The sequence below is a fragment of the Heliangelus exortis genome, chromosome 2 (genome assembly GCF_036169615.1).
Source record: "Heliangelus exortis chromosome 2, bHelExo1.hap1, whole genome shotgun sequence".
In the NCBI taxonomy this organism is placed as follows: domain Eukaryota; kingdom Metazoa; phylum Chordata; class Aves; order Apodiformes; family Trochilidae; genus Heliangelus; species Heliangelus exortis.
In genome coordinates this window covers 20,683,413-20,696,197 of record NC_092423.1, presented here as the reverse complement: position 1 = coordinate 20,696,197, position 12,785 = coordinate 20,683,413, and the positions used below count along the sequence as shown (strand labels likewise).

The window sequence follows — 12,785 nt, the reverse complement described above, 5'->3', positions numbered from 1 at the left end:
CTAACATTTGCAACATTAGGGCAGCTGCTTTGGCAAGACAACAGTCCCTTAGACTTTGTCAACTGGGATGAAGGACAGCCCTCAGAGGAACAGCTTGACTATTGTGTAGAGCTGTCTGCATCCACTGGCTCCTGGAGCATCCTTCCTTGCTCTTCTCAAAAGGGTTTTATTTGTAAAAAAACAAAGAGTAAGTAATTTCTTGATATTTGCTCTTGATGTTTATGGTTTTATTTCAGTAGTAAGAGCACAATAGGTCATTAAAAAGATTGACATATGACACTGTAATTACAGTCTTCTTGATCAACTGTTTAAGCAGACAAAAATAATATGAATATACAAATATCCTTTTCTGTTGTCTGCCCTGAACATATTTTATTTCTTCATAACTTCAGAATTTCCTGCATGCTGCAATGAATATTCAATTAATAGTTGCAATTTTTCAATATTTTCCAGGAAATGTTTGAACACCTTTGTTGTTTAGTTCCCCTCAAACATACACAAACATTTTTCTGCTAGCATCCATACTCACTTCTTATGGAACAAGGGTTGCAACACTTCGCTTTTCTTCCTCTTGCTGTACTATGGCACATACTGTTCCAGTAAAAGATGGATGAAGCAATTCTATTTCAATAATACCAGAACGGAAGTCTGATCCAGAGCATGTACAGTGACCTTTGAAAATAGTAAAGTGTTTTGGTTAGCTTTTTTTTTTTTTTTTTTTTTAATATTGTGTTTCTGTGTAGCTGAGCACCATCTGCTCTGGTCAGGAAGTAGAAATAGCAGAATATGGTGAGCCAAGCAGCCATGTGGTATTTTTGAGTTTAACTGTTAATTCTGCAAAAAAAAAGTATGATTTCCTGCTCTCTTTTGCAACCCTGAGGTTTGGGATTCTGGGAGGTTCTGTCCTTTCCCCTCCCAAAGCAAAGCTGCAGCTGGTGGGGATGGCAGCTGTGCACATTCGTAGCAGTGTCAGAGAATTTTCTGAAAATAAAAATTTTAGGGAAACTCCTAAATTTCTTTGGATATTCAGAGCAATATACATTACAGAAAGCAAATTCTTTGATACCAGATATACTAGACAGCAGAAACTCAGTTTCAGCATGCACTTTATTTGTTGGGTACCACTGTGAATGCCCCCTAAGTGTAATGCACAGAGAATTTTCCTGAACACCAGGAATGGGCTTTCTGCAGAAACACATCTCACATTCAGTGAGCTCTACCTCCTTCCAAGGGGCAATTTCACAGTTTTGCTTCCCTCATGCTGGCAAACACACTGGAGCTGAATGCTTTGCTCTGATTCTGCTGCAGTAGCCTGGCTGGGATGTGTGCATCTGGAATGTGCACTTTGACTCCCCCTTTGGCTCCTAATGCTCATAGGGACAACATCCTCCAGCATTGGCCATCATCCAGGCACGCCCTGAGAAATATCTTGCTGATGGCGCCCTCTTTACATGGCTGGGAATAACTGCATAAAGGAGCTGGAGTTTATAAATGTAATTATGGATGCAAAATAATTATGCTGAATGAAAATCTGCTGGGTCTCAAAGGAACTGTATGCAGTATAGGAAAATTATCAAGTATCCTCAGTGTTTGATAAAATTTTTCCCAGTCTCTGTAGGCGTGCAGACCTAGGGAAGAGGGCAAGATTTATTAATCAGGGAAGAGAGAGTCCATCTAAAACACTTAGAAAATACCCATGCTTAGAGATTCTTTGGTTATTAAAAATGAAACAAAAATCTAACTTTAATATGCAGAACACTGCTGTTTTATTACAGTGAATAAGACATTAAAAATCAAGCACATCTTTCAATCTGATAGTTTAGCAAAGCTATTACCCGGAGAAATGATGAGGTAACCTTGATGTGCAGGTTACCAGACCTTTTGCTGACATGAACTGTCAGGATTAAAATGTGACCTTTTTAGATTTGGCTAAAAACTTATCTTCATCTTTGACAGCAATTCCTAAAGCAGCTGAAAACATGAAAGGTAGGATTTGTTTTTTCTTCTCAACAGTTTCAGAGATTAAAAGAAATACTTGGGGCTTTTTAAATAATTAGTATTTATTTATTTGTATTTTATATATTTATTTATCTGTGCTTAGTTTACTTATTTGCCCCTGAATTCATTCCCAACGTAATTTAAGATTACTTTAGAGACACTTAGGGCACCCCAGGATAACTAAATTCTTTGGTAAACTGATCACCCCCTCTTTGTTCCTTCTTTTTCATGCTGATTTCTATGAGGTAGACTAATACAAGATTATCATAACTCCTTTGCCCCCTTCCTATTTGTGCTCCAAGATAACTCTGGGAGAAGGTTAGGATATATTGAGGTTATATTCCATTTCCTTCAGAAATGTGGGATGCTGATTAACACCCTAACAATAAAGAGGAATTAGACCAATAGTTTTCAGTTTTCTCCATCTTCTTCATGTACAAATTTTATTTGCTTTGTATTTATTTACAGATTCCAAAAAGGACAAGGGACATGGTCACATGAACATGTGGATATTGCTTACTCTGGTCTTAATAATTTTATCAGGAATGGGTTTCATGATTTATTTCTTATTCAAGATCAAAACACAGCGTCAGACTGAGAGAGAGGTGAAATGGCAGAGCACAGTGGTAGAATACAGCCATGTCCTAATTGGAAAGGATGATGAAATTGATTCTATCAACAACAAAGGAGAAAATAAACAGAATGTTGTTTAATATGATAACACAGCCAAACTATAAGCTTAAAATTAAAATTAAAAAAAAAATCTAGCTAGAACAAAGGAAATCTTAGTGAAAGTTGCATGCATTTAACAGACAGTATGAACTAAAATTACCATATATTCCTATATATATAGGTATAGCTTTTTTTTGTATATAGCTTTTTTCTGTGCTCTTCAAGAAATACTCTCAGAACTAAGACTCATCACAGTATAAAATGACTAATTAAACAGATACAAATAACAGAACTACTATGAATTTAGATTTTAAAGTTAGTGATTAATACCCTCGTGTTGTCTCTTTTTAGAGATTCGTGGCAGCATCACATAGGGAGTCAAGTGCAGTCATGCAGAGAGCAGAGCACTTGCCCCCAGTGCCTGCAGTTTGGGAATGTATCAGCATACAGAAGAGTGCATACTGGTACTCCAGTGAAATGGTGTTTTGAAAAATTAGATATTTACGTATTTTTTCCCCCATCACTATTTTACACCTTTTACATAAGTATCTTCCTTGCCACAGTATTAGAAGTTAAATGCAAATGCTTATTCTTCATTCATTACATCTTGGATTTTGCAAAACAAGTGAATCTTTGCACTCAGCCATATTCTGACTTTGAATGTTTTGTACCAGTTATGAATATGAGACTATATCAATAAAGAATCTATATATTAGATAATAATACTTCAGTGCTTAATTAGTAAACACAAATGTTACATTATTTGATGATCTAATGAGTCCCCTTGAGAGTGGGGGAAACAGAAACATGAGGAAAGCACATGACTAAAAAGAAACATAAATAAACTATAAAATAACCTGGATTCCAAATAAAGCTGGAAGAATTCACTCCATTCTTGGTGCAAATAAAGGATTACTAGGTATTAAAATTAATTTGTACTTTATGGATTAAATAATTTTGAAAGATAGTTCTGCTGCCAAAATCACTGGTTAACAGAAAGATTTGTGAGCTTTGCCTAATTGGTATTGGTTCTCCTGAGATAAATTCACACAAATTAACAGCACAGAAGTTCTACCACTTGATAAATTAGAGAATATAAAAGCCAGGTCTACACACAGTGCCATTTATCAAGTTCATAAGAAAAATTAAAGCAGCCCATCTGGGTTAATTTCTCACACTGAAATAGTCAACGTTGTTTGGTGCATCAAATTAAATGAAAACAACTTCTGGAGCAGTGAAGACCTATCTGGCCAAGAAATTTATCCATACTTTTTCTGAGTTTCCCAGGTATGTATGTAGAAGCCTTGAAGTACACATATTTAAAGTGCACTCCCTGCTTCTTTGTATTTGACCATCAGGAAGTCACAATCCCAGAACCAAGAGAGTTAGAAAGATTTGATGTAAGAACCGCATCAAAAGAATGATACAGAACTGTTCAAACTTTGCCACTTGCATCTGAGTGGAAGGAAACTTCACTTTTATATGCAATGTTTGAATTTTCTAATTATTTATAGATTTCCAAATACCACATGTGACAGGGTATTTCCTTATTTGGAGCCCAGGGTTTTCTCTTTCAACTTAGACTCTCCAAAATCAGGAAGGAGCCAGAACTAATTTTTTCTGTGAGGACCTCTACTGCAAAAATTAATTCCAGCTCATCTTTCGGTGAATAAGAAGAAAGACATGAAAGACTTGACTTTTTCAACAGTCTTAGTTTTCCTCTCTTTCGTTGATACTGCTTTTGAGATGCTTGGTGAGTCTTTGGTTTTTTTTGTCCCCTGCAAAAGTGGATGTGAAAGTGGGCATTTTTGTTGTCTTGTTTGTTTCTCACGCTATTTAAGACTTTTATGCAGCTTGACTGTCCTGCATTTAATATTCATCTTAAGTGGAGTGGTCCACAGAATTTAAAAAAAGTTGCAGGTACTGAGGTGCTGGTTCACTTCTAAAGAGAAGGGAAGGGTAAAGATAGGAATAAGAAATCAGGACAGAGGCATGTACAGGGACAAATATTTCCTTGTGGATACAACTTAATTGTTTCCTATATCTGCTCTGTGAAGTAGATGGGCTTCACAGTGCGCTTGATATTCCTTCTCTGTATATTTAACTGAGTTATGAAAAAGAAAACCAGAAAAGAATTAAATGGTATCCTGTATGTGTGCTTCCCGGCCTTACAATGAGGTTGTGTGGAACGAGATGGAGCTTTTGGATTGATGTGAGATGTAATACTGTGGCTGAGCAGATGCCAGTGAAAAAAATCAGATCAGTCAAGAGCAGCCCTGGAATAACCACTGTGGCTTTCAGAGTAAAGATGAGAGGTGTAGATAAGGCTCTGAAGTTGACCAAGGACAGATCACAGCTCCCTTTTGATGTAGGGATGGTGATATAATAAGCTTCAAGGACATTTTTCCATTATCATTCAATTCATTACATTTGTGGAGGAGTGGGATACAACTCACAGGCTCTGCAAGCAGACACAATGCCAGCACTATCTATGCAAAAAGGGGGTGTTCCCTCAGCTCTGTGGGCTGGGGCACAAACCCACAATGATAGCCAAAGCATGAACCTTGTTGCTTCCAGGGAGAAATCCTATTATTAGACCCAAAAATACTAGGAGGGACAGTAGCTGAACTTAGGCCACTCACTGCTTGAAGCACTTATTTAGTTAGCAGTAAGAAGTAAAAGATTTAATAAGATTTAAAACTTTCTGCCTAAATGGTCATGGAAAAAAGAAACTAGGTCTTAGTTCCAAATTTAGATATGAAGAAGTGAAACTTTCATAGCTTACTGAGCTGCTTGAAGTATTCCAGGGCCTTCTTGGGAGAGCTCAAACATTAAATACAGATATCTTAAAAATCACTATTATTCCTGTCACAGCTTCCAGAATTTTCCAAGACTATTTCTGCTCTGTTTGCTATTCAACATTGGCTGTGCTCTAAAATCCTACTCTTTTTCTACAAATTTACTTTATTTTTTGGAAGGGTATCACTCTTCCTTATGTGTTTACTCTCTCAGATGGATACTGGGGTGATGTTACCTCACTGTTTCCAAGGGGGGGATTTGAAGGCACAGAGAACTGAAGGGCAAAATCTTGCCCTCCTGTCTCATGGGTACTAGAATATCCACTGTAGTCCAAATATCACTCCCTCACAACCCAAAACCAGTGAGAGCTGTATGTTACTTTATGTTTTGAAAAGCAGGCAGCTAAGCTCACAGACAGATCTCCAGCACTGAAAGATCTGCTTTACATGTTGGCAGCACAACTGCAGTACTGGGCAGCACTTCTCAGCAGGACCTACTTGTCTTGATGGATTACTAGTTTAGGCTGCCTATAATCCTCTAGGAGCATTGCCTGGCTTGTTTAGTATTTGCAGATTACCTTTTCATAGCAATGCACACACAGGCACACACCTAAAATATCTTTGCTGCCCACTGTTGGTTTTTGTGAAAATGTTTCTGATTTGATTGGGTGAATTATTTTAACTTCTCCTGCTAATGAGGAGTAAGGTAGAAGGCAAGGTAACAAGCTAATGTTCCACACTTTTTCATCCTAAACCTCCTTTCTCACAAACAATAGCAGCAGATGCCAAGACAGAGGGAGAAAAGAGTCACATAGGGCTCAGTCACTAACTCTATTAAGCACAAATCCAAGCATACAGAGACATATGAAGCATGAACTAAATCTATAGTCTATGATGTGATGGCAAACTTAAAAATCTTCAGTAAGAGATTTCCAAATCTCTTTTGAGAGCAATCTTGAAAGAAATATGTATTTCAGGACATTTTTTAAGAAAACAAAATTGACTATACTAATAAAAGTTCCACATTAGCAATATTTTTGAAACTGCCTTGATGTATTTTATGTGCTCTTATTCCTCTGTATTGTACTTACATGAGCTGCACTTATCTTCCCATTCCAGAAGGAAATAATTGAAAATGCTGTTTTATCTTTGCAAAAGTGACTCAGATTTAGTCTCCTTAAATGAGACAGGATAGAATCAACAGCATACCTTTTTCTTCACAATCTCCCCTCACCATCAGCTTGCCATAAATATCTTAATTCTGATTATTTTGTTTTACAGATAATAAAACATTTTTAATATACAAGGAGGATACTAAGTTCTGTTTAATTGCTCGGAGTCCTAATGCAGTCACAACAGCTGCTTGCAACAAAAACACTGAATTGCAAAAATTCAGGTGGGTGTCTGATCACCAGGTGATGAGTGTGGCATTTGCACAATGTTTGGCAGTGCCCTACAAGCAAAACCAGGCTAAAATTTCTTTGTACCCCTGCAACAAGAAAAGTGAATTGCAAAAATGGGAGTGCAGAAATGCATCTTTGGCAATCCAAGGTGAAGATTTATTTCTCAGTGCTGGAAAAAGGGAAGGAGGCAATATTGTGCTGAACACAGCATCAGGAAGGATGAATAAATGGAAGATTTATGGAACAATGGATGATTTGTGTTCTAAAGGCTATGAAGGTAAAGTTACTCTGATGTCTTGAACCCCATTGTTTGCCTCACAGATAAGGTCCTTTGATTTCTGCTTCCTTTAGTTTAATATCAGCTGTTCTACCTCAAGCACTTTTGGACTGTTCACATAATCAGGCCTGTGTTCCTCCTGTGTTCCTACAGGTGCTTAGATTTAAAGAGAATGTAGAGTGTGCAAAATGTGCTTCTTTTTTTTCTTTACTTCTAAAGCAAAAGATGGATCTAGGCTATTATTTGTTAGCTTTAACCAATGTTCTTTGTTTAACTGTACACTAGTACTAATGAAATTGTATTAGCATTCTTGGATGATAGGAAAAACCCCTAAAGATTAATATTCCTATAGTAAATATAATGAATTTTTAGTCAACGATGAGAAGTTCAGATAAAAGAAAAACAAAATAAAGCTATTTTTAGAAAATTATTTTTAAATATTTGAGACAAAAATCACTACACTTTTTTCACAGTTCTTGACTACATTATGAAACTGCTCTATTTCTGGCCATTAAAGATGTCATAGAATCATAGAATTGGCTGGGTTGGAAGGGACCTCAGAGATCATCAAGTCCAACCCTTGACCCACCGCTGTGGTTGCTAGACCATGGCACTGAGTGCCACATCCAGTCTCTTTTTAAATATCTCCAGGGACGGAGAGTCCACCACTTCACTGGGCAGCCCATTCCAATGTCTGATCACCCTCTCTGTAAAGAAATTCTTTCTAATATCTAACCTAAACTTCCCCTGGCACAACTTAAGACCATGCCCTCTTGTCTTGTTGAACATCGTCTGGGAAAAGAGACCAACCCCCACCTGGCTACAACCTCCTTTCAGGGAGTTGTAGAGAGTGAATGTCAATCTCATAAGAAAATGGAAAAACTGCAAGACCCAGAACTTCCTTGGAAGACACTTCTGGGGCCAGTGGGCCTCTGGTTACAGTGGTATAACTCTTGTAACATGTTCTCCACATACTCTTATGGAGAGTACAGATACATAGAGATCTGAATCTCTCAGATTGCTGTGATTATTTCTCTTTTGCCCCCTCAGATATGTTTACACTCTTAGGAAACTCCAATGGAGCTCCATGTGTCTTCCCCTTCCAGCTGAGTGGCAAATGGCAGGGGGGGTGCACGGCTGCTGGGAGGTCGGATGCTTTGCTCTGGTGTGCAACAACCCCTGACTTTGACATGGACCATTTGTATGGGTTGTGTCCCACTGGTGGTAAGTGCCAAATGCTGACATTGATGCTACAACACAACTCTGTTAGTCAAGTGTATCAAGACTGAGACCCTCTTACTAATACGGAAGGGAAAAATCTTGTCATGTATTTATTTTTCTCAGAAATGTAATGTCTGCTGTGCCCTAACATTCCTTACAGAAGGAAAACAAATGTTTCTTGAGTCTACAGCCAGGGAAAATTGTCTGGGTGAGTCCATCAGTAGCTAGCACCCAAGAAACAACCAGTGTGCTTTAAATATGATTGCATTCATCATAAAATCATCTGAAAACTAGAGATACTACTCACAGCCTAATTCTCCTTGCCTCATTACTATCTCTGGTAACAGTAGTATAGCCTTTTCTACCCATGAAAATCCCAGTTCTGCATCACAAGATTGGCCTGCAGTCATAGGAGGATGTGGTTTGTTTCTGAAAGACATAAAGTACTAATATTGGCTAAAAGGTCTTACTGCCATAGCAGCATTATCAGCTTCTCCACTTGTAATGTTAACATTACAAGATAACAATAACTGAAGAGATAAATATATGTGCATTTGGGTGAAAGATGAAGGATACAGAAATACAGTATAAATGAAGATACTACAAACACTGCCTCAGGCGTATTTTTTCTGTGGTAAACCACTGACCCACTATTTGTCATTTGGGTAGGAGGATTGCACCAGGGAACCAATTTCTACTCACTGTCAACAATGAACAACCACCAACACTTTCACTGATATTACTAAAAATTATTTCCTGGTGCAATAAAGTAGCTTGCAAAATCCCAGAACATCCTCACTACATATGCTGGCAAACATGAAGTATTTCACATTATAAAATTGTTGGGACACTGTCGCTAACAGTTGAGCATGAAACTGAAATAGAATGTTAAAAGTCTGAAGTCAATAAGCAATAGAGACACACAATAAAATATAACAAATTGTTCTTATAATGAATCATTCACGAAAAAGGATATATCTTTTCCTCAACAAATAACTTTTTTTTAATATTTTTTCCTCAAAAATATCTTGTCCTCAACAAAAGAGGAAGTTAGGGGAAGTTGTAATCACAGCTTATTTGTACTTGCCTAGGGAACAATTCTGCTCAGAGTGAGCTCTCTGAGGAAAATTCCTAAATTCCAATTACCTAAAACACATGCAGACTAGAAATAAGAAATTCACTCTTTCAGTGAAGAAATCTTTCCTAATATTTAGCCTAAACTTCCCACGGCACAACTTGAAGTTGTTTCCTCTTCTATCGCTTGATACATGGGACAAGAGACCAACACCCACCTTGCTACAGCCTCCTTTCAGGGAGTTGTACAGTGTGAGAAGGTCTTCCTGAGCCTCATTTCCTCCAGCCTAAACAGCTACAGTCAGCTCAGATGCTCCTCAGATGCTCTATAAATAAGTTTTGTGCTTAAGACCTTTCCACCATCTTTCTTACCCTTCTCTGGATGTGCCCCAGCAGCTCAATGTCCTCCTTGGAGTGAGGAGCCCAGCACTGAACACTACTTGAGGTGCACCCTCACCAGTGCTGAGTACAGGGGTATCTTCACTCCTCTGCTCCTGCTGGCCACACTACTCCTGATACAAGCCAGGATTTCACTGGCCTTCATGTCCACCTGGGCACACTGCTGGCTCATATTCAGCTGGCTGTTGACTAACACCCCCAGGTCTTTTTCTACCAGGCAGCATCCAGCCACTCTCCCCATGTCTATGAAACTGCAAATATAATTAATGATGGCATCACTTGAAAAGCAAATCCCATAACTGGAAATATTTGAATTTTAGCAGTATTTCAGCCTAGAATTTATTCAAACATAATCTATGAGCTGCTGAACAGGTGGTTCAGAGCCAATAATGACCAAGGTGCAGTTTAGCTTTATTGATGTCTTGATGCTATTGCTTTTTTGGGTTTTTTGGGTTTTTTTGTTGGTTGGTTGGTTTGTTTTGGTTTTTTGTTTTCTTCTTCACCTGGATCTTATCAGATTTGAAAGGAGAATCTGAAAATAAAGGATCAAATGCCCGTCTAGGTTAATGTCTATGGTAAATCCTCTTTCATTTAGCAAAGAACAATCTAATAAATAAGTATGAGTTTTGTGAGTCTGAGCCTTATTTTCTCAAAAAAACCCTCAACTTTTCTCAATTCAGCCTGAGGTTAAATTTTCATTGTGTAAGATGTTCATAACAAACTGCACTACTAAATCTCTTTTCTCTCACACAGACTATGCCAGGTTTTGGACTACAGATCCTTTGACAGGAACCTACTATCAGATAAACTATCAGTCAGCTCTCACATGGCACCAAGCAAGGAAGAGCTGCTGGCAGCAGAATGCAGAATTATTAAGTGTCACAGAGATACATGAGCAAATGTATTTAAGAGGTGAACTAATAAGCACAACTCTGTAAAAAGAATTTTTTTTTTTTTTTTTTTACTGATTACAAATGTTTCAGTACATTAGTCATATTACAGTCAATAGCTGATGTAATAATATTTTAAATACCGATAGAGAAATATCACAATTACAGTAAATTAAGATTTTTATAGATAGGACTTATGTAAATTGTGGAATTGTCATTTGAAATTATTTCTATTGTTCAAAGAAATTAAAAATTTCCAGTGGATTAAGCAAAAGTTTTCTCAAGCTCCAAAAACACTCCCAGGGCTTGGAGCCCAAAAACACTTGGGTTCCAAGGGCCCAAGAAAGGACCTTGCAGGAAGGAAAGTCATTGTATGATCCAGTCTATGAATCACTATTAAAAATCACTATTCTTCATGTATACCTAATGAAAGAGATTTATTTGAAATATCATACACATTTTCTAAGAAATATCAGTAAAAATCTAAAGGCTTTCTGGATTTATTCATAGAATTTCTAGAACAAAGGCCCTGTATCCACTGAATCACAATCAAACAGACCTGTAAAAAATGTTAACAAAAGCAATAGCATGTTTCAGTTTATTGCTTATATAGAACTGTAGTACAGCATTAAATTCAGATAAAATAATATGAAAAAAGACGTTTTGCCAATCTCTTCCCTTCAAATACAGAATAAAGTATCTGAGTTTATTACCTGTAAATATAGATTTTGTACTTAAACAGAAGACATTTATTATCTTCCTCCAAACTTTGAAAATGCAGAACATTTCCTAAGAAGCTCATTTAGAATGAAACTCTTTCTGTTAGATTTGGTTGACAGCAAGAGATCCTCTCTCTGGATTGGGCTTAACAGTCTGAATCTCAACAGTGGCTGGCAGTGGAGTGGTGGCATTCCCTTCAGATACCTCAATTGGGCACAAGGTAATAATTTTTTTTCTGGTTTTGGAATTAATCGTAGTATTCCTTATGAACATGAGGAAACACAGTTGAAAGATCTATGAGATGTGGCAGATTAAAAAGCTGAGAGCAATGCTTTTCTTCCTTGAATATACCACAATAATTTTCAAGAAGAGTTAAATAAACCTTTATCAGAAGCAGATAAAGTGAAATGCACTATAGTTGAGCTGTAGCATGCTAAGAATGCCTTCAAGTCAGCTAAAAACTGTCTCTTCAGCTCTCAAGAGGGTTATCAGACTATACATCCTGAAAAAAAGCCATCAGTGAGCTTCAGTTTTTCAAAGCCTTTCCTATCATATTTTATGCTCCTCCTGTTTTCTTCTCTGTAAAATTCAAGAGAGACTGTAAATAGAGTTCCCAGCATTGGCAGCTGATGGGTCTTACTCTGAAGAATGCTCCTCTCTCTTCAGATCTGCAAAATTCCTTGTGTCAATATGAACTATATGAAGATGCTGCCTTACTGTGTTCCTCCCAGCAATATTAGCTCACACTGTGTCCTCTGTAACTGTTTCAAGATCATTACTTGGTCCTATCAGCAGAACTGAGTCCTTACCACAGATTGTGTATAAAATCAGAAGTTTCAAGAGCTGTAAAACTACAGACTGATTTCCTGCAGCCTGTGTATGGCATTGCAGCTGTAGTGTCACCAGGTACCCCTTCCATGCCTGGACTCTTCAGTCCGGCACCTAATACCTGGGCAACAACCTTACTCTGCAACTGGCTGTTAGCTACATATTCCTCAGCAGATATAGGGATGACCCCCATGCACAAGCTGATTAAACAGGTGGAAGGGCAGGGAAAGGACTTGCTAAAGCTTTCAAACAGCATGGCCTTAAAGTTTAATCTCTCTTCTGTACAAGCCAACATTTTTCAAAAAGCATACCAGAAAGTCTTATTTTTGAGATTGCCATTCTGCTATCTAATATGGCAGAAAGTGTGAATTATGCAAAAAGCATCTAAAGAAATGTTTTGATGAATGCTTTAAATGACACTTCCTTATCTCCAGGTGAAAAATAACTGTAGCGATAAAGTAATGAGTCTGCAATTGATACATGAGAAGGATGGAAGAAAATTTTC

General features: G+C 37.6%; 2 protein-coding genes across 8 annotated transcripts in view; both read left to right on the top strand.

The window, feature by feature from the left end:
• Positions 1-3,393, top strand: part of LOC139792168 (macrophage mannose receptor 1-like) — a 36,574-nt gene extending 33,181 nt beyond the window's left edge. For 5 of the 6 annotated variants that reach the window (XM_071735116.1, XM_071735114.1, XM_071735113.1 and 2 more), the window contains 3 exons: positions 20-187; positions 1,957-1,986; positions 2,467-3,393. In XM_071735116.1, the coding sequence (XP_071591217.1) occupies positions 20-187; positions 1,957-1,986; positions 2,467-2,711 (443 nt within the window). In that variant the 3' untranslated portion in view covers positions 2,712-3,393. The remainder of the gene's footprint in view (positions 1-19; positions 188-1,956; positions 1,987-2,466) is intronic. The other variant, XM_071735115.1, reaches the window with a different exon arrangement.
• A 734-nt stretch (positions 3,394-4,127) lies between these two features.
• The window catches only part of LOC139792166 (macrophage mannose receptor 1-like), a 31,982-nt gene continuing 23,324 nt past the window's right edge, over positions 4,128-12,785 (top strand). The window contains exons 1-6 of one of the 2 annotated variants that reach the window (XM_071735110.1): positions 4,404-4,423; positions 6,750-6,864; positions 6,968-7,148; positions 8,199-8,372; positions 10,596-10,754; positions 11,559-11,672. In XM_071735110.1, coding sequence (XP_071591211.1) covers positions 7,091-7,148; positions 8,199-8,372; positions 10,596-10,754; positions 11,559-11,672 — 505 coding nt within the window. In that variant the 5' untranslated portion in view covers positions 4,404-4,423; positions 6,750-6,864; positions 6,968-7,090. Of the gene's footprint in view, positions 4,424-6,749; positions 7,149-8,198; positions 8,373-10,595; positions 10,755-11,558; positions 11,673-12,785 lie in introns of both variants that reach the window. The other variant, XM_071735108.1, reaches the window with a different exon arrangement.